Here is a 26,365-nt window from a genome sequence, read left to right as displayed (position 1 = left end):
AAGATAAGGGTTTGGGTCAAAAGCATAAAAATTAAGCTTAAATCTGAACCTGGAATGAAACTGTTTCAATAGAAAAGTAACTCACAAGAAATTCACTTTGGAATATTAAAGATGATTGAAGTTTTCCTAAATTAAATTTGAGTTTTATTAATTTATAAAATTTTCTATTTATATTTATTATACATATGAGGGAAACTTGTAAATAATTTTGGAGCATGTTAAAGAAATGCTTAAACCCGGGGATTTGGCTCAGTGGTTTCGCAGCCTGCCTCGAAAGCACAAGGGCCCCAAGTTTAGATCCCCAGTACCATAAGAAACAAAAGAGCAAGAAATACTTAAACTTAAGTAGTAGTATTTCTAATCCACAGACTGAAGTATAACCCAAAACTAAATTATTTATTAAATATAACTATGAATCATAGTCTGATGGTGACATATAATTAAATCTTCAAATCTATTTCTTAAAAAAGGAGAAAGAGGGGGGACCTACCTTGTACACACATTCAAATTCACATGGTTGATATCATTTTTATCATCTTTTACACTGACATCCAAATCAAAGGCTTCTTGACTTTGGATTGATCTTCGTCTTCTAAAAGACCCTGAATCTTTCACATTATAAATAACATTGAGCTGCAATAGATAACAAATGAGCATAAATAATAAATTAGCAATAAATCACTAACAATAAATTGCCACCATTGTGCATTTTAAATATTAGGCAATGATTCTAACTGGCATAAATCCAACTGGGTTTATAATCTTTGAACTAGAAAAAATACAGTTTCATTGGCTAATAATGCACATTATTTAAAAAATGCTGTAAAGTTTATGAGAACTTATTTTTAAAACGGAGAAACTTGGCACAGGTGATATCCAAGTAACTATCATGGAACACTGTCTGATAGTCACGATACTGCTTTTACAAGGAACATAAAACATGGTCCTCAAGATGGAAGAGAAGTGACCGGCAAGTCTGCTGAGAGCAAGCTCTAACTTCCAGCTCTGCCACCCAAGTGAGTGATTTTCAAAACCAGAGCCTTACTGACTCTCGGTACAATAAATCCAAGTGAAAACATCAACCACTGAGGCTTCTTCATCACAGTTAGAACGCTTTTCAAAGATGATAAGAAAATGATGGATTTCAAGTCAACCCGCTTTCTCCAGCTCACGCTGTGCCACACTGATGCAAGAAGGGGACACAGGGGACACTGGGGACCCATGGTGGCACAAGGACCAAGGTCACTCAGAGTGGCCCTAAGTCAGAAAACTGGGTGTCACTCAGAATTTCCTAGGCCAGCCTCATCCCAAGATGGGGCGGAATCCACTCAAATGCTTTACTTCATCTACTTTTTTTGATACCAAGGTACATAAAGTTAAACTGCAATGTTAACATTTCTTTATCTTGTACTTACACACACACACACACATCCCTCAGAAGTAAACATCTAGCACCTCTCCTACATTTACACACTTTTAAAAATCCTCTGACTAAATTTCAGTCTAAGAGTTCCAGTCTTTTTTTTTTTCTGTTTTTTGTTTTTTGTTTTTTGAGACAGAATATCACTATGTAGTTGAGACTGACTTGGAACTCACTATGTAGCCCAGGCTGGTCTGGAACTCACATCGATCCTCCTGCCTCAGCCTCCCAAGTGCTGGGATTACAGGCGTGTGCAACCACACCCAGCAAGTTCCAGTCTTTATATTCTGCAACAACCCATACTCATAGTAGTTTTCCCCCTGGGCCATCTGTTTTATCTCACTGTGGACATCTCCAGCTGTTTCTTAAAACTATACAAATTAACTATTAATTTTAGAAATAATTTAAAGGATTCCTGGAGTAGCTGGAGAAAAGTTTCATACAACTGAAGAGATACAGTCTCTGCTGTGTCATCATCCCCGTCCTAGTGACACACAGTAAGAACTACTAGTTTGTCCCTTGGGTCATACTCCCTCCCTGTCCACAAGTAAGCAATAAGGTTTACGGAGCTCAACTTTTCCACCACAGAACCTCAAGAGATCTTGCAGTTTATTTCCAACAGCTTTGCACTTTATAACCCAAAAGAGGTTCATGTTTACTGCAAACCTGAGAGTTTTCTTTGCCCTCCTTTTCCCCATGCACTTATAAAAATATCACCCATTTCCGGGTGTCCAACATCTTTGCAGTTCCCCCACACACCCATGGGAAGCGCCTACTGGTTCCGCTGCTTTCTGTACTTAAAAACAAACGTGGGACCAGTAAACATTCTGACCTGTGCATATCACATTTACCCCACAGGCCTTCAAACTCCAAGCAGCAATCATTTACTCTCAGTGATTTATCTACACTTGGTTTACCACAAATGAATTCTGGCCAATTTGGTGAATTACACATATATGATTTTTCAATGGTATTTAAAGTATGCTGTGTCTTTACTTCTGGGTTTACTTTTCATGAAAAGCTTGGAGATGATGATTTTTCCCGTGGTCTAAATTAGTAAAATCCAATACAAAATATTCATTCTTTCTACCCTTTTCATGGAATCCCCCTCACTTTCAGTATTATCATTTTCCTTGATCTTTAAAAATGTTCCCTGTTATTTGATTTTTTTTTTTTTCCTTGTACCAGGGATGGAGCTCAGGACCTTGTGCTTGCAAGGCAGGTGTGGTGCCAGTAAGCTAAACCTCCAGCCTGCTGTTATTTGAATACCATGCAAAACAGTCAGGATCATTTCAAGTTACCAAATGAATCCTGCTTAGCAAGGCACACCTGCCCGATATGGCAGAGCGCCTGTCTCTCAACTAGAATAACTTCGTCAGGTTTTGGAAAAGTGCCCCTTCTCCACACAGCCATCCGGCACTTTCTGAGTCAGTGTTTCGATGTGTGCTTAGATCTTTTTTGTTTGTTTCTAATGCCCAAGTACATAATTATTTTTAGTCCTATCGTATACTATTTTGGATTTCCAGTAAGTACTTTTATATTACTTCTATTTTATTTTACTCCTACTGTATCATAAAATGTAGTTTGTTTTGGATTTTCTTCCCGTACCAGGGTACTGAACACAATCATGATCTGTCTTATTTTTTATTTTATATGGTTTTAAATTAAAGGAACACATTCTCTATCTTCAAGACAATAATTTGTAAGGTTATGCTGATATTTATATTCTTAGATAAATATTAAGAATTTATAAGTAAAATGTATATTTGTTTTTCAGGTAACGGTAAGAACTCCACAAACATTATTAATTTCCGAACTTATATTTACACAAAAAACTGACAGCTCCCAACTATTTACATGAATCATATTGGAGGATTTTAACCCTAACTTCAAAATGTGAGTAATCCCCCTAAAATATTTTTCAGATTATCTATATATAACTTCTGCTTAATCACTATTTGGTAACTTCTCATACTTTTTGTTATGATTGTTGTGGTTGTTGTTGTTGTTGTTTCTGAGACAGAGTCTCACTATGTAGCCAAAAAAACTCATGTAGCCTCAAACTCACAGCGATCCCCCTGCCTCAGCCTCCTGAGTGCCAGGATTGTGAACATGTACCACCATGCCCAGTAGCTCCAGTACTTTTTATTAAACAGAGTAATATATCTCTTCTCAGTCATAAAAGTAGATCACTAACGATTTTATATAAATTTTCTAAGCTAAAGATTTAGCAATGCCCTAAAGCAAAGAATTATTATAAAAAGTCAAGTATAAGTGAAAAAACAAGCATTCTTACATACCTGACAGATAGCAAATCCAAAACCATTTGCGGTTATATTAACTGCAGTTGGCTGTCCCACAGCAAGCTGGAGAAAAGTGGGAGAAAAGAGCGAATGAGGCCAGTTTTCCATCTTCAGACCCTTCCACGTAGCACAAGAGAACAGGGTCACCCGCGTTGGGAGACAGCAGCTTGTGGAGCACGCGGAGCTCCGGCGATCTTTCAGGTCGGAGCAGTGAGGGCGGGGACGTCTCCTGCGCTTGGGGAGACAGGGCCCGTCGGCGCTACCACCGCATGTCCTCCCACTAGGGTCAAAGCGCTGGAGACACGACACAAAAGCAACACACTCCCCCGCCTCCCTCAGTCAGGCCTCTGGCCTTCCTGGGAAAACGGGGACTCCGCGTCTGGATTGTGCCTAGCTTTCCTCCTCACCCTAACCCTCACTCTCTGCCTCACTTTCTGGCCCTGAAGTTGTCCCCTGCGTCCACTGTCCTTGTTCCCCTAAGTTTAGCTAAGAGAATAAAGTCAGGGCCGAGCATATTCCTTTATTCCACTTTACAGCAAGAATTTCTGCTACCGCTTCTCTCAGTGTTTTCAGGATGTGTGGAATGGCTAAAAAGAGCACGGTCTTGGGAATCCTGGGTCTAAATCCCAGCTCTCCAGTTTCTGGAAACACGACCTTAAACAAGTTACCTGCCTCTCTCAGCCTCAGTTTATGTATTGAATGGTGACAATGGTATTTCCCTCAGAGTTGGCTTGAGAAGAAAATGGAATTCCTATGGAATGCAAGCTAGTACGGTGAAGAGCAGGAAGCGGGGTGCGGGCATTCCCACCCCGACGTGAGAGTGCCGTCTTTTCCTTTCCATTGGAAACGTTCCCATCCCTCCGTCCATCCCGAGATCGGCACACTCAACCAAAGGAGATCAGCCCTACTCCTTGCTGCCTGTCTCTGCACAGCTCTGGGAATAAGTCTTCATGTTAAAGCCAGCAGATTAGAAATAAAGCAGTATTCCAAGCACTCTAGGAGGCTGAGGCAGGAGGATCATAAATTCAATCCCAGTAGGAAGGGAGGGAGGGAGGGAGGGAGGGCGGATTCCAGTATAAAGACCCATCCAAATAGATTTTAAATAACAATCGTTTTCCACACCTCTGCTGTCTGAAGGAGAAAGCGGTTGTGTGTGTTGATCAGAAACTTCACAGGATGTGGTGAGCTTGGCCCCTTCACTGTCACTTGGATATCCGTTCTTTCTGTATTCATTAGGACCACAAATTCCGACAAGGCTTTTAAGGCCATGACAGTGTCCTGTGAAGAGAAGAAAACCAATTGTGCACACAGGTGTAAATCAAGGTCTCCCAGAAGCAAGCTCAACAATGCCCAGGTCCTGCTCTACGCTCCCCACCCGCTTAAGAGCGGATCCCTCCTGAAGGTCCTTGAATTCCTTGGCTCAGAAGGGTCTGCAGGTGGACCTGAGGATCCACCCTAAATCAGTTCCAGAGGTGCCCAGCCGCTGCCATAGATCTGCCCGACTCTGTATAAGTATCAGACAGGAAATTCATGAGAAAAAGTTTAGATTACAGCCAGGCGTGATGGCGCACACCTGTAATCCCAGCAGTTGGGAGGCTGAGGCAGGAGGATCGCTGTGAGTTCGAGACCAGCCTGGGCTACATAGTGAGTTCCAGGTCAGTCTCAACTACATAGTAAGACCCTGTCTCAAAAAACAAAAACAAACAAAAAAAAAGTTTAGATTACTGCTTTAAGGCACTCAACTTTAAACTGCTAAGTAACTTTACAAAGCTATGAAAAAAAAAAAAGAAATCATGTAATTCCTAAAAATACATGTGTGCATAGTATAAATAGGAAAACCGACTGCATCTCTCACCTGGGTGGATGCAAAGCCTCCCAGGCTGTTTCTCTGCCTGCTGAGCCACCTCATAATAGGGGTGCCCTGGGGAGCCTGCAGCTGCAGGAAGTGGGACAGCAGAGCGTACGCTGCCACCTCAATGTCCAGGGAGCGCGGCTGCCAGCCCTGGGACAGGGTGGATGCGGGGGATGCCCAGAACCGCTCACCTCCTGAAGGAGAAAGAGAACGGCATTCAGTGGCCCCGAATTCACAGGCCACACCATGAAACAGCCCCGCACCACCGAACTCCCTTTGACTTGCATGAAAACACGTTTTATCTGTATGTACACGTACACCAAGCATTCACACTCACCACAAGCACACAAAGGCACATTCACTTACATAAGTCTCTTTTCAACCCGCTACAACTTACAAATTTTCACTCTCTTCCTATTGCCTGTATTTGAGGGTGTTTTGATTAAAATATTTTTCCCAAGAGAAATTCCCCATGTCTGGCCCAAGACAAAATGGTCACCAATAAAAAGAAAAACATACTATATTTTAAAAAATAATGTATATAACTTATCTGAGTCCAGTCATTCCCAAAATACTTTCCAACACATGGGAAAGAGTCTTGACCTGGGATCTGCCACGAACCAGCTCTCACATTCTGAGAAACTGCTCCCTTTTTCATTGTCTGGAAATTGATGTTGTAAGCGCAAAAATTCAAGCACACTGCCTCCCCCGGAAACCTGAGTGAGACCCTGGCCAAGTGGCCAGCCTTCCTGGAGGTCATCCTGCTCTGACCCCAGGCCACCGTGGCGCCCCCAGGACTTCCACGGTGATTGCACCTGGGTGCGACGTGACATCCCAGGAAGCCAGGATCACCAGGGCCTCTGCAGTAATGATGCAGTCCTCAGCACTGGGAGACGGACTGAGGGTGCCAAATCCCTGTTACTACTGTAATGATTCCTGCAGACCCCTCCAAGCCCTTGCTACAGTTTCCTGAATGAATAGAACTTTGAGTCAGAGGACATCATCTAAAGCCTCTACACACACACACACACACACACACACACACACACACGGACCCCTGGGCACTTTACAGAGGTTGTTTTGGGACTAAGGATACCTGTGCTTTCTGTCCTTTTGTAACCAAAAGCAGTTCCCACAAAAAAAAAATTTTTCACCCACACAACCTACTTTAGCAGCAGCATTTTTTTCTTATCTGCATTTAGATCCCATCTTTGAGCACTTGCTGTGAGGCGGGCTCTGCACATGACCTCAGTCCCTTCTCACCGTGACCCTAACATAGCTATCACTCCACTTGACAGGGAGTCTGAAGCTCAGAAAGGCAAGAGAACCAAAAACCCATGTGCTCCGGAACCCAGGGTCTTCGGCAGCACAAAAGGCTATCAAATCAGAAATGGCATCCAAAACTCAGAGTCTCTATACAGCGCTGAACATGTCTTCAAGAAGGAGACTCCTGGGCGTGCGATTCTGTATAAAACCTCCGGGGAGGCTTAAGGCACCGGAAGCCCATCCTGATCTCCTCACGATGTGTATTTTGCATCACTTTCCAAAGATGCAATGCAACCAACTTCGCAGCCGGCTCACCTGCGCATCCCTTAACCGCTCAGAGTCCAACAGCCTCACCCAGTTCTCTGTTACCTTCCTCCTCGGCGCGCTGGGTCAGCACATTCAAAGCCTCCTTTGCCGTAGGACTCCCCACTGCCGACAGTGCGTAAGTTACAAGGGCTAGAGTGTAATTGTCTGAAATTCCTCTACTAAATTCAGACTCCAAGAAGCTGACAGAGTCTCGTACATCAATATTAGGCTTGGAAGAAAAAGATACATATTTTATTATTCAAAATAACCCCTTATTTCTTTTCAAAACAAAAAGCACTTTAAACATTCATTCAGAAAATAAGAACACTCAGCTTTCTTTTTTTTTTTTTTTTTTTTTTTTTTTTGGTACTGGGGATCGAACTCAGTGGTGAAGCCACTGAGCTAAATCCCCAGAGAACATTCACTCAGAAAGTAATTTCAGCGTGTGATAAGCCCCTACCTGACCCTAGGCAATGGAAATTAACCACATGCACTGATATTTAAAGAGTTGCCATGCATTTTGAAAATAATACCAGCTATCATTTAGAATGAAACAGGCCCCATTCTTTAGATAGAATAAGGAATATAAAGTGTAGATTTTCTTTCCAGTTTATCCCAGTGAGTACCATTAACTCAGATGAAAGCAGAAAGTCTAGCTTGAGAAAGACATTCTTCATATTTAATCTCAGATGTCCAACCTCTAAGTTTAGAGAAAAGTTTGTCTTCTGTGAGCCCCGTGCTGGGCTACTAAAAGAGTAGGAGCTTAGTAGAGAGAATGGCTGTTGACCCTGTGAAATACAGGTGAAGTAAACAGAAAGGTATCAAACCCTGGGACAGCTCTGGAACAAAATCAGGATCACGAGCAGAGCTTTCCACACATACGCCCCCTCAGCCCGGCACGTACGCCCGCTAACTGGCTTTTCAGAGAGCAGATGTACTTTGCACTAAAGTAGTAGATACTGCAGTTGTCCCGAGATACTTCAGAAATGTAAAACAAAACCTTCACAACCTCACCTTGCTGGAACATATTCTTGATGTAGGAGCTAAGGCGAGGCAAAGCTGGCCCGGAAATGAGCGGGGCCTGTCAGTTAATTACAAGATTCCAGGGCAATGCAAGGACGCCGTACGGAGGACTTCTTGCGAGCTCCCACGAGATGCGGACGGAATAAAAGCGTGACCATCAGGGAAAGCCTCTCCTGAGTTGCCAGGATAGCTGCACCACATTTCAGATGTGGTTTTGGGGTTTTGGTTTTTTGTTTTTTGTTTGTTTGTTTTGCTTTTACCCTTTTTCTTTTTCTTTGGCTCAAGTTCACTCTGCAGAGCTAATTTCCCCTATGTCCATTCAACCTTCACTTTTCTGTTTTTGAGTCTTTTTAAATAAATTTTACTTTATTCTATCCCACCCCCTAAGCCCGCTCCCCTCCCTTAGGTACAAAAGCTTTGTTTCCATTTTTTCCTTCTACTTTTTTTCCCTTCCTTCCTTTCTTCCTCCCTCCTCCCTTGTTGCCTTTCCCATTTGAACCCTTGTCAAATAAACATTTGGCACCGTCTTTGGCTTATCTCATCCGATTCTTCGTCCCAGGCAAAAGGACCTGGAATACTTCTGACTGACAAGCCATCTCTCCCATCCAAGGACTAACCGGGCCAGATCCTGCTTAGCTTCTGAGGTCGGACGAGACTGGGCGTGCTCGGGGGGTACGGCTGGCTGTAGACAGGTGAGCCATTTCTGAAGAAACTAACCTATAACATTTTCAAACTCTGAAAAATCATCTTCCCTCTAATAATAAAAAAATATGTCTTGACTTCTGTTACCAATAATAGGTAAAATATCTAAGTACAAAGCATTTTGGAATCCTCTTATTACTCTGGAGAGTACGTTAATATTTTTATCCTCAGCTTTTGAAATACAAAGAGAGGGTACCCAAATTTAGATTTCAAATGCAATGTAAAGTTTCAGAACCCTTTAAAAGTTTCAGACAGATATTTTACCTTCCTTGGCTTTCCCATCAGTCATTTATTAAAGATGAAGTACCTGATACTTTCTGTATCCCAGGAGAGAAGTCACAATGTAGGCTGTGAGTGTCACTGGACTTTTATTGCCACCCTGAAGTTCACTGTGGATCACTCTTCCTGGCTCCCAAAATTCACCACTGGATTTCTGATGTCCTTTGAGCCAATTAAAGGTTCTGCGTAGCACATTCTGATCAATATCTATGTAAGGATCGGCTTCGAGGAAACATCTTAAAACAAAAGCTGACAACCTTGGTGAAAGAAAGAAAAATACATAAAATACATGTTATAAATACACTCCAAGTTGACACTGAGTGAACGTAACACATTTTCCCCCATCTGGAAATTCAGCAAAGGTAGAATCTGAAAAAGTGCACCAGAGAAAAAAGAGACTATAAGACCCTGCCTAGCAGGTGGGCCTGGTTCCACTTTAGCCTGGCCAAAGGTGTCAGGCCCACTCCAAAGATGAGATTTGGAAAGGAAGCTAGAAATCATCTAATCCCGCCTCATTATTTATAGATTGGAAATGTGACACTCCAGGAGAGCTAAATAAATCGTCATCTTTGCACTATTCTAGCCACGTACCAAAGATCCCACACACATTCTGTTCGGTCCCAAATCTGCAGATGAAGGACACACCGTTTACGAGCAAACTGTAGCACTTCAAGTAAGGAAAACGGATACTTTTCTTTCTTACAGGGCTACACCTTATGGGCCAAATGTGCCTGGCCCAAACCTGTCCAGCTCAGGCCGTATTCGTAGGTATTTGTAACCCCAACCTGCCACCAACACCTGCGAATGACTTCCAAATGGAGAAAGAGGTGAAAAGAGGGAGGAGTGTGGGAAAGCAGGTAGGTAGGTAATACAATTTATGTTCTTTCTGGTCCAGTATGTGTACAGTATCTACCATCTGACCCTTTTCAGGAAAATGTGTGCCAACCTGATGTAGAACGCTGTCGTAAAGTGAAAAGAATGTCAAACAATGAAACAAGGAAATCTTTCTATTTAAGGATCCACATCCTGGGGCCGGGGATTTAGCTCAGTGGTTCCACCGCCTGCCTCGCAAGCACAAGGTCCTGAGTTTGATCCCCGGTACCACAAAGAAAAAAAAAAAAGGATGCATATCTGGCTCCTGACAAGAGAAAATTTGAAGCAGGTCTGTCTCATGAATGGCTCAGCGTGGTAGACACTGCTAACGCTCAACAATACCCAGTTCCCTTGAACTTGGATTATGCAGAGGAGTTCACGTCCCTGGCCCGTGAACGTCAGGCACAGCCACGTGGGCATCTCTGACAAGTGTTCAACTGAGTCCAGAGCAGCAGAGGCCAAGCCGGACGTGGTGGCGCACGCCTGTAATCCCAGCACCCAGGAGGCTGAGGCAGGAGGATCACTGTGAGTTTGAGACCAGCCTGGGCTACATAGTGAGTTCCAGGGCAGTCTCAACTACATACATGGTGAGGCCCTGTCTCAAAAAAAAAAAAAAATGTGAAAAACAGAGCAGCAGAGGCCAAGCCAGGTCCTCCAGCCTTGAGTTCCAAGGATACGAAGCTGGAGCCTCCCACTAAGCAGGTGCGATGGTGGCTGTGTAGGCACAGACCGCAGTCGGTCTGCTGAGCCCCAACAGGACGCAGCATGGGACAGAAACAGACCGTGGTCAACATGCTATGATTCAGGAGGAGCTTGCTACCCCAGCACACCAGGTCTGAACTGAGGGGTACAGTCGGTGCTGGAGCTTGGATCCCGAATGTCCTCCCAAGGTCCGCAGGACACTGCCGCGGGGAGGGAGGGAGACCCTGAGCACCTGGCCTTGGGGGAAGCCCTTCGGTCACCGGGATATGCCCCCAAGAGGTGTTCGGGGACCCTGTCCCTTTCTCTTCTGCTTTCTGGCCATGAGGTATGTGGTCCACTCTGCTTTGGCTTCTGCCATGATGTGCTGCCCTGCCACAAGCCCCAGCAACAGGGCCACTGACCAAAGACGGGACCTGCAACGCTAAGGCCACGGCCAGCTTTTCCCTCTATAGGATGATCGTCTCCATCCACGATGGAGCAATGACTGACACCGTCGGTCAGTCTGACTCTGGAGCACAAAGTTGAAGATGGTGGCTACTTAAAGACTGAGGCAGGCGGATCGCTGTGAGTTCAAGGCCCACCTGGGTTACATAGTGAGTTCAAGGCCAGCTACACAGTAAGACCCTGTCTCAAAAAACTAAAATTAAATAAATGCTTATCTTTTCACGCCAGACTACGGGGAAAGCAGCCGCCAAATCTACACACAGTTCCATGTCCGTCAACTTCGTGGACACTATGTGACCTAGTAAAAGCCCGTTCCACAACCCAGACCAGACTGTCAGAACCACTTACCAGGTACTCCCAGAAGGATCGTTATTCCCAAAAGCACTGAAAGAGCCATCGTCCCTCTGGTAGAGAAGTTCTCTCTGATAACCTGAAGACACAAAATTAGGCAGGTATTCAATGGAAATCCCTGTGCCATGAATGAAAGTTTCTAATAATGGCTTCTTACTGAGGAAATACGGGTAGAGAAGGGAAAAGAAAAAAAAACATCACCATATAATTTTGAGTATTCTTTATGTTAAGTGTCATAGGAAATTTAAAAACTAAGAACTTTTCCAGCAGAATGCAAAAAATAAGAGCTGTCATATCCTGAAATTAAATGCAAAAGGCTTCTATAGCACTGACGACACTTCTACCCTTCAAAAGCAAGCAAATTAAAGGCAGAGTTATGGTAAGTAACTCTCTTGGATCCCACAAGGTCTCCAAATTTTAAAAGGACTGGGGATATAGCTCAGTGTAAAGACCTTGAGTTCAATCTCCAACACCAAAAAAAATTTTTTTTAATTTTGTAATAGTTTTGTCCACAGCTCTGGAGTTTGAAAAGTATTAGGATTAGATTAGAATTATACACATCTGAAATTTGAAATGCAGAAGAAGTCAAAAGGCTGTTAGGATACAATGGAGTACTACTCTGCCAGAAAGAAAGATAACATTTATAGCTAAATGGATGGACCCTGAGATCATCTTCAGTGAAATAAATCAGACACAAGTGTTTAAATACCACATTGTTCTTCTGTGTGAGAAACTGAAAGCGAAAATAAGGACTAAAAGGTATAATAGCCAGGGTTAGTTCAATGGGACCATCCGTGCCGCAAAAGCACAGGGTTCAGAGTTTGATCCCCAGCGCCAAATAAATAAATAAAATGTATAACAGATATGGAGAAAAGGGAAGAAATGTTTCAAATAGGAAGGGGAAAAAAAGAGGAGAGAGGGAGGGAGGAAGGGACAAGAAAAAAAAGTGAAAATAAAGGAAAAAATGGAAACAAGGATTTTGTACATAGGGAGGGGAGGAGTCTTGAGGGCAGGTGGGGGAATGGGCTAAAATAAAATTTATTTTTTAAAGAGGCTATTAGGATAATTACATGGAAACTGATGTTTATAGAGGGTCAGGTAAGATGCATACTTTTCTGGTTCATGAATTTTCTTTAGACCAATCATGAATCTAAGATCCTTAGAACTTATCATAATAAAGGTGAAAGTCTTGCCTATAAAAATAAATTAGAGGAGAACCACACCAGCTCCCGACCCAGCCGCCATCGCTCAAGTGCCGGGAGGTAGCCGGGCCCGATCCACCGCGGGAAGGAGAATCACGACCCAGCCACCATCGCTCAAGCACCGGGAAGATAGCCGCGTGGACGCCCCTGAACGCCCATAATCCCCCCACCCCCCGCACACTCAATCCTCCTGACTGTGCCAGTCTTTGGACCCACTCTGCAGAGACAGAGGTAGTCATCAAGGGTATTTTTCTGAGTTCCCAACTTTGAACATCTTTACAGAAAGGGCTTGGGAAAGCTGTAATAGAACATTGTGGAGTTCAACCATTCAGAAGGTTGGGGAACTCAATGTGGGCCTTGCAGACCGAGGTCAGTCAGTGTCATGAGGTTCAGCCATCAGTTAACTGAGATCAGGGGTCTTGCATCCTCGCTCTGTCTGAGCCATTAAATGGTAAATACACTATATTGAAATTTTGTTCACTGCAGACATGTTCTGGACTGCTTCTTGATTTCAATTATATTCAAATGATTTAAGGGTGATAGACTAGTGACTACCACAGGTGGTCAGTGTCCAAGTTGTGCTTGATCTTAATATGTCGCTGATTGTATTAGTAGGGGTAAAGCATTACTGTTGATTTGATGAGCTGTTTTCTCTGATGTTATGAAGATGAGAATGTCTGTGGGTCCTTAGAGACACAGAAGCTAGGGTGCAACTATATCATAAAGATTTGGGTGATAATCCAGAGAGTAAACCAAGGACAGTCTGACAACAAAAATTAAAATGAGAAAACACTTAAGCAAGACACAAAGACAGATTTCCAGTTTACCAACGGCAAACAGTAGGGCAAATGAGGATGAAAAGGCCGATAGTGAACCACCAGGACACCTTGAACAAAAAGCACAGGAAGTAGCAAAACAGATCAATCAGGCTCTAGAAAAATTCAAAACAGAAATAATTTCCCAGATAACCATAGAGATAGTGAGCAAAATGGAAGTCGTGATTCGAGACTATAGAGCAGAAACTGACAAAAAAACAGATGAGCTCAGGACCATGAGAGAAACCATGAAGGCCCAGCATAAGAAAGAAATTGAAAAAATAAACGCCCAACATAGAAAAGAAATGGAATCCAAAAAAAAACAGATTCAAACAGATATCCAGGAGCTTAAACACTCTATTGAAAGTGTACACAACAGAATAAAAGAATGCGAAGATAGGCTCTCAGATATAGAAGATAAGATTGCAGTCAGTGACCAGGAAAAGAGAGGTCTCTTAAAAACAGTAAGAGATCATGAGAAATCCATCCAATAACTCCTAGATGATGCAAAGAAGAATAACATAAGACTAATAGGAATACATGAAGTAGCAGGAGAAAATACAAATGACTTAAAAAAGCTGTCTGCAGAATTAATGACCGAAAACTTCCCAAACAGAGGGGAAGAATTGGACATTCAGATAACTGAGGCATATAGGACCCCAACTAGCTACAATCAAAAAAAATCTACACCTAGACATATAATAGTCAAGATCCCAGAAACCCAACAGAAGAACAAAATACTACAACCAGTAAGAGAAAAGAAACAAATCACATACAAAGGAAAGCCCATCGGAATCACAACAGACTTTTCAACACAAACCCTTGGGGCAAGGAGAACCTGGAATGAGATAGTTCAAGTACTAAAAGAGAACAACCTCCAACCTAGACTGATATATCCAGCAAAACTCTCTTTCAAAATGGAGGGGGAAATAAGGCACTTCCACGACAAAGAACACCTGAGAAACTACATGAATACCAAACCAGCACTACAAGCAATTCTAAACAAGATCCTACAAAAAGACAATGCAGGCAACAACACCATGAGGCCCAACAGAGCAAATCAAATAGGCAAGGCAAGAAATTAAAAGGAGAAGGTGAAAAAGTAAAAAGAGTCAACAAAAGGCCAATAACATGCCAATAATAAGTCAGTACATATCAGTTATAAACAGCAATGTCAATGGCCTTAACTCACCAATCAAGAGAAATAGACTGGCAAAAAGGAATAAGAAGGTAACAAAATAGATAAGCAGAATGATATAAGAAGCAAAATACAACAATATGCTGCACACAAGAAACACACCTAGTTGAAAAAGAAACTCAGAGACTAAAAGTAAAAGGAAACAGTTCTCCATGTGACAGGAACCCAGAATGAGGAAGGGGTAAGTATCTTATTTGCGGACAAAGTAAATTTCAAACCAAAACTGAATCTAGTATTATTGATGTAGGATGGTACTGTATCATACCTCTATGAATGTAAAATATCTAGTACCTGCTTTATGATACATAGTAGGGACCATGCTTTATCAGAGTTACATTTAATGATATTACTCTAGAATATTCTCTTTCCAGATGAGGATTAAGAGGCTAACAGAAAAAATGGTACCAGGTACCACAACAGCAACAGAACTTTGCTGTTTTCTGGATATTATTCTTTTCTTTGTTTTTTTTTTTTTAATGGAATGTGCTGAATGTCTATAATTTTGTTCAGATATCTGCAGAACCTGGAAAAGCTGTTGCTGCTATCGATGCATAACATCCTATTATTAGTCTTTTTATATAAAAAAATTTATATATATATAAATTGAATTTTGGGAAACTTTAACAGTGCTGCCAACTTTGGAAAGTCATCCCAATTTACTATGTTGACTTGGCATTGTACAGAAATGGACAACCATATTGGTCTAGAAATGTTAATTTTTTTTTTATTTTTTATTTTTTTCCATGTGTACAGGGGTAACACATCATACTAAATATGTAAGGTCATATCTACGTGGGTTTGATTACAGAAACTAATAAAGTATTCTCTAAATAATGAAAAAATAAATAAATAAATAAATAAATTAGAAAGTAACACTCTGGGTCTGGGGATGTAGCTCAGTGCTTGAACACCTGCCTAGCATGCCTGAGGCCCTAGATTCCATCCCAAGCAGCACAGGAAAAAAAAAAAAAAAAAGGAAATGTAACTTTCTGAATATAATTTAATTTGGGGAGATTTAGCTCAGTGGTTCTGCTGCCTGCCTCACAAGGGCAAGGACCTGAGTTCGATTCCCGGTACACTCCCCCAAAAAAAAAGTTTGTACATAATTTAATTTTGTTTATCTCAAGTATCAAAAATTGCATTTTAAAAAAAAAGTCGCTAGTTTTCCTGACTATATGAAGCACTTTCTCCGGCAAAAGCTGCTAAAAATGTTTCCTGTACTAAAGAAAGGTAATCGTTATCAACTTCCTTACTTTCTACGACAATGAAATGCAAAGGGAGAATTTAGTTTTTCCTGTTTTGTTTCAACAAGAAAATATTATGTTTTTAACTATTCGGTTTAAGTTTCACTTGAAAAACTGAGCCGGGGGTGCTACGCTTCAAGTAGCTGAGAAAAATGTGAGATTTACATCTTCAATTAACAGTTTCAGAACCCTTATCAGGAATACTTTTCATTTTGCAGTTCTACTTTTTTTCTTTTTTCTTTTTTTTTTTTTTTTTTTTTTTTTTTTTTTTTTTTTTTTTTGGAACAACAAGACATATTTCATTCAATGATGTAGCTGTTGTTTGGACCAAAACACAAATGGGTTAGATTACAGGGCTGCTGGGCCAAGAATGATTCAAGTAAACAGTGAGCTGCTCATAAATGACAAATAATATAATCATGACTCATACCAAAGCCACTTTAATTTCTTAAAAAATAACGACTACACTATATTCAAAGAACTTTGGCAAGTGTTATGGCAAAAGAAAATAGTGAGTCTCTGAAATGAGACCCTGATTTCATAACGAAAAGTATCACTGCGGGAAACTTTTGCACCACTCTGAAATGCCATTTGGTCCAGAGAGAGAGGATGTATTTTGGGGAACTCCATTTTGCTGACTTTTTAACAGCCACTTCCAGGGCTCCGAGGGGCACGCGCTGAAAGCACTGGTCTCACTGCCTGGTAGAATCTTTAGGGTCTGCAGGTAATCGGCGCCCTGCGGAAGCTCCGCAGGCCTCATTCCCATGGGAAGATGACGACCCAAACTCCTCCGCCTGCTCAGCATTCACTGAGGTACCCACTCCCCAGTCAAGAGCTCACTCTCAAGTTCGGAAGACAGGTGGTGATTTTAAATAATGTTAAGTGAAAGAATTAAGTGATGATATATATAAGTTACTCAACAAGGAAGGCCCATTCCAGCCACTATGAGGAAAAACCACCTGAATGATGAAAAGAAGAGTTGGGCCCAGCACACACCTGTAATCCCAGCACTCAGAAAGCTGAGGCAGGAGACTCTTGAGTTCCAGGTATCCTGGATTATGGAGGAGATGCTGTCTCAAAAAGGGAAAGGGAGGAGAGCGGGGAAGAAAAGGAAAGTAGCCAGGTGTGGAAAAATCTAGGGCAGAATATTCCAGGAAAAGAGGCACAAGCTAAAGGCCCTGAGTCACACAGAGGGGAGCCAAGGGCAGCTTGAGGTGAGGCTGAAGATTAGGCCAGTGTCAGTTCACTCAGGACTTGGCTGGTCAAGGCCAGGAACCCATTGGAGGATTTTTAGCAAGAAAACAGTACAATCTTGACCTTTTCAAAGCATGTCTTTGAATACACAGAGATTCAGTGTGGATTCAGTGTGGAGGCCCCTGAGGAAGCCACTGGACAATCCCAGTGTACAACCACGCTGCGTGGATGGAACCGTTAGCAGTCGGGGAGAAGCACAAGATTGGTGTATTAGAATCGGAAGATTTCCATATGTGTTTTCAGCAACAGGATGGACAGGGTTGGCCTGCTGATTTTAGAGCCTAATTCCATAGCTAGTACCAAAAACTCTACTGGAGCTGATAAAGGCACCTACTCTGTGTTGAATAAAGTGCTCAAACAGTTCACGAAATTCTCAAAGCAACCGTATCAAGCACATACTTTTATTACTCTCGGCTTACAGAAAACCAATGTTCTGGAGCCTGAGGAGCCAGCCCAAGACAAGAGCCGGGATCTGGAGCCCACTTCTGCGTCCACAGCTGGCAAAGCGACCACGCCAGGTATGGGATCCCTTTCTGGCCGTGCTGACACCCACTCTGAGTGATGTGGGAGACTTGCGTCTACACACCAAAGGCTTCCTTGCCCTCTGGTCACACTGCACCTTCTAACAACCAATAGCTGTGAGGAGGCCTCCTGAGCCGGCAGTGAGGAGCTCAGAGGGCCTCTCTGACAGACCACGGCTTGGCACTGCGGCCTGAGGGACCAGCACTGCTTTTGAAAAAGAACAGACACTGGGCCAGGGACTTAGCTCAGTGGTTCCGCCACCTGCCTCTCAAGCACAAGGTCCTGAGTTTGATCCCCGGTACCAAAAAAAAAACAGACGCTAAAGGATCTACTGTTTTTTAGTCCTTTGCTGGTCCACCATCTAGAAGACAAACTCAAATTATTTGTAAAGGATGAGTTATCATTCCTTAAGTGGTTCAAACTGTCCCAAATCTATTCTGCTTTTTAAAGTCTTAATGTTTGGTTAGGCAAAGTTACAGTTGATATATCATATGCAAATATTAAATTATTTAGCATTTCCTGAAATATTTTCGTTTATTGTATCAAAAGGTCACAAAGAATGTATACCAATTACAAAACGCCAATATAATTCCTAAGAACTTTCTACTTCAAACTAAATAAACTAAACCTTAAATACAAACCAGAATCTTGTTTTCAAAAGATGCACAGTTAAATTATGACAGTCTCCAATATTTTTCACTCATCTCCTTAATCTAACTATTTTTTTAACCCAGCACACAATAACCACAGAGAGTACTTGATACCGCTTCTTAAGTGAATTATAATAGAATTTGGAAGAAAAAAAAAAAAGAACAGGTCTCGTATGCGTACTAGGTGCGATTCAAAAATAAGGTAAATGTTTAAATCTTTTAAATTATTACAGTAAACGATATATACATGACCATTAATTCCCCTCAGAAACACCCCCCATTTCAAACACAGCCATCCCATGATTAAAGCCACTTTCTGAGTAGTTCTGGAAGTGCTCTTTCGCAAGCATCTTTAGTTGCACTGCCGTGGCTGACTGGATGACCTAAACAGATTGAAAACATTTACCTTTCGTGCTCATTTTGATTTTGTGGAAGAGCCAGAAGCACACAGCGCCAGACCCACTGTACAAGGCCTCGTGTTTTTACGAGTCTCTCTTTCTGCTGGAGAGTACAGAGGCAGCACTCACCTCACAGAAACACTCAGGAAAGAGGACTTTGAGAACTGCCTCAGAAAGTGGCAAGAGGGAAAGGATGAGTGTTCAAATCAAGGGGGAGTATTCTGGGGGGACTAATGATAATGTGTCTTCTGTAATAAAAACTGGGGGGGTACTGGGGATCGAACTCAGGACCTGTGCTTGCGAGGCAGGCAGCGGAACCACTGAGCTAAATCCCCAGCCCGGTAACAATTTTTTTTAATGTAGACATCACATATTTTTATCACACCTTGCACATATAAAACATTGCTGATCCACAAACGTGCGTCCAAAGGATGCTGATTTGCAGTGGGGACCTCTGTGCAGATCTCTGGGAATCCTCTGGAGGAGCTGAGGTCTCCCGGTCTGAGAGGGAGCCCAGAGCGCTAATCTGAGGGAAACAGACCGCTCCCTCTTCACATCAGAACTCAGCTCAGACCTGACCGGACTCCAAACCCGGGTCTCGTGTCCCTCATTGCTCCTGACGTGGCCCAGATGGTTGCTCAGCCTCTGCTGACAGCACCTCGACCCACAGTTCCGGACACGGACGCCCGCTCGTCCCCTCGGATCCCACACCTTACAGCTCACACAGTGTGAACGACTGCAGATTTTCCGTCCCCACGGGACCCCATTCCTCTCCCGTTTTACAAACCCCGCGGAGACTTGCTGCACACGGTGGGACTCAAACACCTCGGGACACTCCTGGTCCCTCCTGCATCCCACTGCTCCTAACAACCCGGGAGATCGCAAACTGGAACCCTTCTGCAGCGTGCTGAGGAAGAACATGGACCACTGGGGTAACTGCGGCTAAGTTACCGTAAAGGAGAAGTAACAATACACCCACCTCCTAAGGCTTTTGTGAGAATTAAATGAAGCACCTGTAGAGTGTTTAAACAGGGTTGCTCGCTGGTTACTATTATCACACAGAATTTAGCTGAGCATAAACAGGTCTCTACGCAGTTGAAGAAAGGCTCACATCAAAATGGTGCCTTTCCCAAGCTTTCTAATTCTTCTGTGGAAAAGTCAGCAAAACAGCTTGCCTCTGCTGGCATATAACCCATTCATTATATTAAAAAAAAAATTTAGGGGGCTAAAAAAAAAAAAAAAAAAAAAAAAAGTTTTAGCCGGGAGTGGTGGCGCACACCTGTAATCCCAGCACTCGGGAGGCTGAGGCAGGAGGATCACTGAGAGTTCAAAACCAGCCTGGGCTCCATTGTGAGTTCCAGGTCAGTCTCAACTACATAGTGAGACCCTGTCTCAAAAAAAACCAAAAAAAAAATTTTTTTTAAATAAACAAACAAACAAACAATCGCTCACTGGGGATTTAGCTCAGTGGTTCTGCCACCTGCTTCACAAGCGCAAGGACCTGAGTTTTTTTTTAAAAAAAAAAAAAAAAAAAAAGATGATAAAACAATCACTCATTCCTTTAGATTTCTAGTTTTCAATTTTCTGAACCCTTATTGTGACACAGAAACCAGTCCTAGCTAGCACACCCCCAGCAGCAGCCAGTGAACTCGTGCCTAGCCCGGCTCAGCACCATCCAGCCCCCCACCCACTGAAACAAATCCAAGGGTTCTGAAACACTGCACGCCTCGGACAACCCCTGCCTCAAAAGAGAACAGACACTTTTGTACAAACAGAAATGAACTTCTAAAATGCTTACCTTGCCTCATAAACGAAAGGGCTTTTTCTTTTATATTATCAGTCAGCTGTTTCTTTTTAGTCAGATAATCCAAAATGTAGATATTTGGAGCAAAATTGATCATGTTCTGCTCCCCACAGCCATAAGGCATCCGAATCAGTGAGGCTAAGCCACTGATGGAGGGACCGAGGATATCACCTGGAGGCACAAGACATCCCGGTCACCGGACAGACACAACCAACAACTCACCCGCCGCGGCAGAGCCTTCTGCTCAGTACAGACAGCATCTGTCACAGGCGAGACGGGAGCACCTTGGAAAGTTTACACCACATTATATGATCAAAAACTAATGATGCAATGGTACTGAACTTTCAATTCATGCAATGTATTAGGAAACTTTTTACATCAGCTGAAAATATAACATATACATATTAGGTTAAAAAAAAGTTGTTTTTTTTTTTAAATCTGGAACAAGCCAGGAGTGGTGGGGCACACCTGTCATCCCTGTACTTGGGAGGCTGAGGCAGGAGGGCTGCCATGAGTTCAAAGCCAGTGTGGACTACATAGTCAGTGTAAGGCCAGCTTGAACTACATAGCGAGATCCTGTGTCAAAAAAGAAAAACAAATAATAAATCTTGAACAAAAAATGTCAGGAATTGATTAATAGGAATCATGATTCTCATACAAGAAAGAAACGTTTTATTACTCATATTTTTCACATAAACATAACTTTGCTGATTTCTCACTAATATGCTATGAATCCTTGAGAAACAGTATTTCTTAAAACAGCCGGAATGGGAGAATTTTGTAATGTGCTCTACTGAGGAGCAGCAAGGTGACAAGTGTAAGTTTTCAATGACTTTCAGGATCAAAAAGGATTAGGAATAGTCTTCAAAGTTAGCAGTCTACAATCAGACAATACACATGCCTAAAAGATTCTTCTATCCACACTCTAATACCATGGCTCAGGGAAATATGTAAAAACCAAGAAATATGGCCGGGCGTGGTGGCGCACACCTGTAATCCCAGCACTTGGGAGGCTGAGGCAGGAGGATCTCTGTGAGTTCAAGACCAGCCTGGGCTACACAGTGAGTTCCAATACAGAGGCTGAGTTCCTAAGTTTGACCCCACTATGATTAAGCCATAAGAAGAATTATCCTTCTATGTAGCTTAAATGTCAAGTCCAAATACCTACTGGAAATCCAATCCTAAGAAATAACTTAAACAAAAAGTGAAGGAAGACCTCTTTCTCATGAACAGGCTACAACCCAACCAGCAAATCTTCAACCTCAGTGTCAACACCTGAGTCTGGTCAGAGTGTTGCCGCTGCAGGTCATGTTTTTAACATTCAAAAGAAACCATAAATTTACAATTTCAAACATCCAAAGAACAAAGCTAACATTCATACATTCTGGGCTTCTGAATAGATTTAAGAGTATATGAAAATAAAACTTGAAAAAATATTCAATCTTGACAGCATTTTTATGAGCACAGATAGACCCATTCTTATTTAAGAAGTGGTGATGAATATATATATATATATATATGGACGGGGATGTAGCTCAGTGACTTTAGAAGCTCAAGATCCCAAGTTCAAACCCTGATACTGAAAAAAGAAAGAAAAAAAAAGTGGTGGCATATAGTTCATCATCAAGGATTTTCCCATGTGCCTGCATACATGTGTGTGGATCTGCGTGTGTATGCATGGGTGTGTGTGTGTACTTGTGTAAGCACTGTATCCCCAGCATCCCAACACCGTGGGGGATGCTTAGGCAGAATTCCTGTAAACAGAAAAAGCTTAATTAATTCCTTTAAAAATGTATATCTAGGGCTCCAAATAAAGTCCTCTGTATAGGGATTTTTCTTGGGGGCTATCATAAAAAGCATTACAGCTGGGTGTGATGGTACACGCCTGTAATCCCAGCACTCAGGAGGCTGAGGCAGGAGGATCGCTGTGAGTTCGAGACCAGCCTGGGCTACATAGTGAGTTCCAGGTCAGTCTCAACTACATAGTGAGACCCTGTCTCAAAAATCCAAAACCAAAAAAAAGCATTACATGTCATAAAGGTGAGATTTAAATGTACCAATTCCACACAATGAATGTAATCATTAGATATTCCCAATATGTACTAATAAAAATTTAAAATTTTTTTAAAAGAACTCTGAAAAAGTCCCATAGGTCCTGATACCTTAAAGACAAACAAACTACTTTGATGTCATTAATTAAATCTTGTGCAGTTCTTTGTAAAGCGCAATTATATATTTTTTTAACTTTAGCGACAGCTAATTTTATGTGTCACCTTGAGTAGGCCACGAGCGCCCCGATGAATCCGATGGATGCTATTCTGGGTGTGTCTGAGGGTTTCTGGATGAGATGAGCATCTGAACCCATGGTCTGATGAAGCCAAATGCTCTCAGGAGTACGGGCAGACATCACCAAACCAGGGAGGGCAACAGCACACACGGCCTGAAAGGAGACCTCTGCCTCTCTCCAGGCTCTGCGGGAGTCTGACCCAGATCCTCAGCCTCCGCCTTGGGTCTCACTCTCACCAGCCAGGATCTCCAGCTCGGAAATGGCCAGTCTGGGACCCCTTGGCCTCCGTAACGGTGTGAGCAAATTCCTCATAATAAATCTCCCTTTGCTTATATCCAGTGGGCTCCGTTTCTCTAGAGAACCCTGACTTCAGTCATGTTTAATTCGAAACAAGTTCTGTTTCCTGGAGGGACCTAGGAAAAGCAACTAAATCGGTGGGCAGCTTCCCGCTGTAAAGCTGGCTGTGTCCTTACACAGAACCGCACCAAGTGGTTATTCTCAGCCCTTGCTTATCAGAACCACTTGTAGAATTTTTCAAAATAGACCAGCCCTAGCCAGAGCCCAAGAAATTCTAACTTAATAAATGATTGAGTTACTTGTGTTTTCACAAAGCTTCACAGAAAATCCTGGTACTACTCCCTAGGGGTCAAGAGCCAGAGAAGCCAGAAGCTCTACCTTTGGAAGTAAACCCCCTCCGGTCCCAGTACTGTGGGCCTTGCCCCTCAGCCTGTGGTCTGCAAACACAAGCAGCACCCTCGCCTCTTAGAAACGCGGAACCCCAGACCCGCTTTGGAACAGATCCCAGGCGATTCACACATGCCCTGAAGACGGGGAGAAGCTGACCTACAGGCATAACTTGCTATTCTACTGCAATTAGCGGCTGGGATGAACAAAAACTTTTTATGTTCTCTTCTCATTTTAATAAATAAGAAAATACGACTATAAATAGGTGAGCAATTGATATTATTATACACAAATACACCAGGAGACGGGTGACGCTCTGTTCTTACCAACAGCAGTGATCTGAACTCTTTCGCTGCCACTGACCGTATCAGGGGGAAACGTGAAACCCAGAGTTGCCAGGGTCGTCTGTTTGTCAATCGAGTCTAATAAGATGGCTTGTGAATATGATTTTTCTATTCCTTCAGCCTATGAAGAAAATTGACAAAATTAATATGGGCTTGGTTTCTTTACAGAGAACTCAGCATGGACAAGAAGATGGACACCGGGCTTGTTGGATCCGTAGTTTGTGGACAGCTAGAAGTGTTCCTGGCAGTGCTTCGTTCTGACTTCAAATCTATCTACTTCCTGGTTAAATCAGACAAAATGTTTCATGGAACAGCAGTGGAAATGACAAAGGAGAAGATACAGTGGGGTGGGAAAAAGCTGAGACAGGTTTTATTGTCATCCAGGAGAACAATTAAGTGCCTTATCCAAAACCCCACATTTAATAAAGCAGAGATTCGAACCCAGAGCTATCTGATCCCAGACCCAAGTGCTTCTCCACTATGATGTTTTCTTTTTCTAATTCTTCCCAGAAGAAGTCTACAAAATCTCTTCTATCTGCACTGGGGCATCCAAAATTCCCAATCTACTTATTAGCTTGACTGCGATTTCACAAGATCCTGATGTAACACAGCTTGTAGATATAAATGACCATGAAAAAGACTTTACAGTCACCTTGCTTCTTCAATTTATAAAGCAGACGTTCCAAAACATTCACATATCATATTTATATACACAGATGAAAAAACTATCAGGCATTACCAGGAGGGTTGAGGAGATTACCTAATAGGTTTGCCCACAAATTTAACTGAGGGAAAAACCACTTTGTTTGATTTTCAATTACGTATTTCCATTTTATTTATTTAAGACTCCAAATATTTACCTTTACTAAAATTCTCCGGGTGACAGCATCAGAAGCCATGGGTGAGAGGGCTCTGACTGTGATCGGGATTTCTCCCAGATGTGTGGGCCTGACAGGGAAAAGAACGGCTGCACCATCTTCACTGGGGACCAGAATGTCCTGCTGGTGTCCCGTAGCATTGATTTCCTTTGAAGCCAGTAGAATATCAAATCTGTCACTTTCCTCAACGATTACTTTAACCTAGAAGGAAAAAATACCAAAGATTTGGTGATAATAAATGCTCTTCCATGTCTTATCACCACTTAAATCTATGAGGCTCAAACACAGAAAAAGATGAGGCAAACATTCAGCTAAGGAGAGAATGAAAGTAGATCAGAAAAACTTTATTTCATATACACTCCCCTCTCACCTCAAGCTAACTGGGGAAAGAAACACTCTAGCTTTCTACCATTAAGTTCTCTCCTTATGCCGAGAAGTAATAAGGTTGTCACAGAAAAGCTATTTCATATACAGTACTAGTATCGTGACCAGCCTAATTTAACTGTGACATCCTAGGAGACATTGGTCCCATTAGAAAAGCATAAGACAAACAGGATAAGTGTTACTACCTCTATTAAGAGTCTACAAAAATGATCCCCAAAAAGTATTATTCAGACATTAGTCCTAAAGCATATGCCAGAGTTGCTGGTCTCATTCATAGCATTTTTCGAGACCTTGTATTTTATAAAGTGTTTTCAAATTTACCTTTTCATCTGCTTCTCAAAACATTTTTTTGCAAATAGTAATTATGATTTCCATTGTTTTAGATGAGGAAACTACAATTAAGTTATATGTTGGTAGTGGCAAACAGGAGAGTGCACCTTCTGACTCCAGATTTTTCACTTGTACCATGCTGACTAGATTAAGAAGTACAACTGAAAACCAAAAAGCAGCCGGGCGTGGTGGTGCATGCCTGTAATCCCAGTACTTGGGAGGCTAAGGCAGGAGGATCGCTGTGGATTCGAGACCAACCTTGGCTACACAGCGAGTTCCAGTTCAGTCTCAACTATATAGTGAGACCCTGTCTCAAAAAACCAAAAAAAAAAAAAAAAAAAAAAAAAAAAAAAAAAAAAAAAAGCAGCTTAGTAGTAGCATATGTGTTTAGCATGAACAAAGTCCTGGGTTTAATACCTGTCAATATATGTATGTATGTATGTATGTGTATATGTGTGTATATGCATGTATATGTGTATATATGTGTATATGCATATGTATATGTGTGTATATATGTATATGTGTGTATATGTGTGTATGTGTATATGTATGTGTATATGTGTATATAATATGTATGTGTGTATATGTGTGTATATGTGTATATGTGTGTGTGTGTATATATATATGTATATGTGTATATAAGTATGTGTATATAAGTATGTGTATATATATGTATGTATATATGTGTGTGTATATGTGTATATGTGTGTGCATGTGTATGTGTGTATATGTATATATGTGTACATGTGTATGTGTGTATGTGTATATATGTATATGTGTGTATGTGTATATACGTGTGTATATGTTTATATATGTGTATGTGTATATGTGTGTATATATGTATATGTGT

General features: G+C 42.0%; 1 protein-coding gene across 1 annotated transcript in view; it reads right to left on the bottom strand.

Annotated features, from left to right (window-relative positions):
• Positions 1–26,365, bottom strand: part of Cd109 (CD109 molecule) — a 122,604-nt gene that overhangs the window by 12,254 nt on the left and 83,985 nt on the right. The window contains exons 21-30 of the mRNA XM_010641203.2: positions 24,784–25,002; positions 23,906–24,044; positions 20,603–20,779; positions 11,519–11,600; positions 9,180–9,408; positions 7,211–7,376; positions 5,579–5,769; positions 4,846–5,001; positions 3,721–3,786; positions 491–633 (exon numbers count right to left, since the gene is read on the bottom strand). Of these exons, the coding sequence (XP_010639505.1) occupies positions 491–633; positions 3,721–3,786; positions 4,846–5,001; positions 5,579–5,769; positions 7,211–7,376; positions 9,180–9,408; positions 11,519–11,600; positions 20,603–20,779; positions 23,906–24,044; positions 24,784–25,002 (1,568 nt within the window). The remainder of the gene's footprint in view (positions 1–490; positions 634–3,720; positions 3,787–4,845; positions 5,002–5,578; positions 5,770–7,210; positions 7,377–9,179; positions 9,409–11,518; positions 11,601–20,602; positions 20,780–23,905; positions 24,045–24,783; positions 25,003–26,365) is intronic.

Source organism: Fukomys damarensis, unplaced genomic scaffold, assembly GCF_012274545.1.
Source record: "Fukomys damarensis isolate Sample0158 unplaced genomic scaffold, DMR_v1.0_HiC HiC_scaffold_27, whole genome shotgun sequence".
NCBI lineage: Eukaryota > Metazoa > Chordata > Mammalia > Rodentia > Bathyergidae > Fukomys > Fukomys damarensis.
The sequence above is the reverse complement of the archived record's forward strand: the minus strand, read 5'-3'. Positions and strand labels throughout refer to the sequence as shown.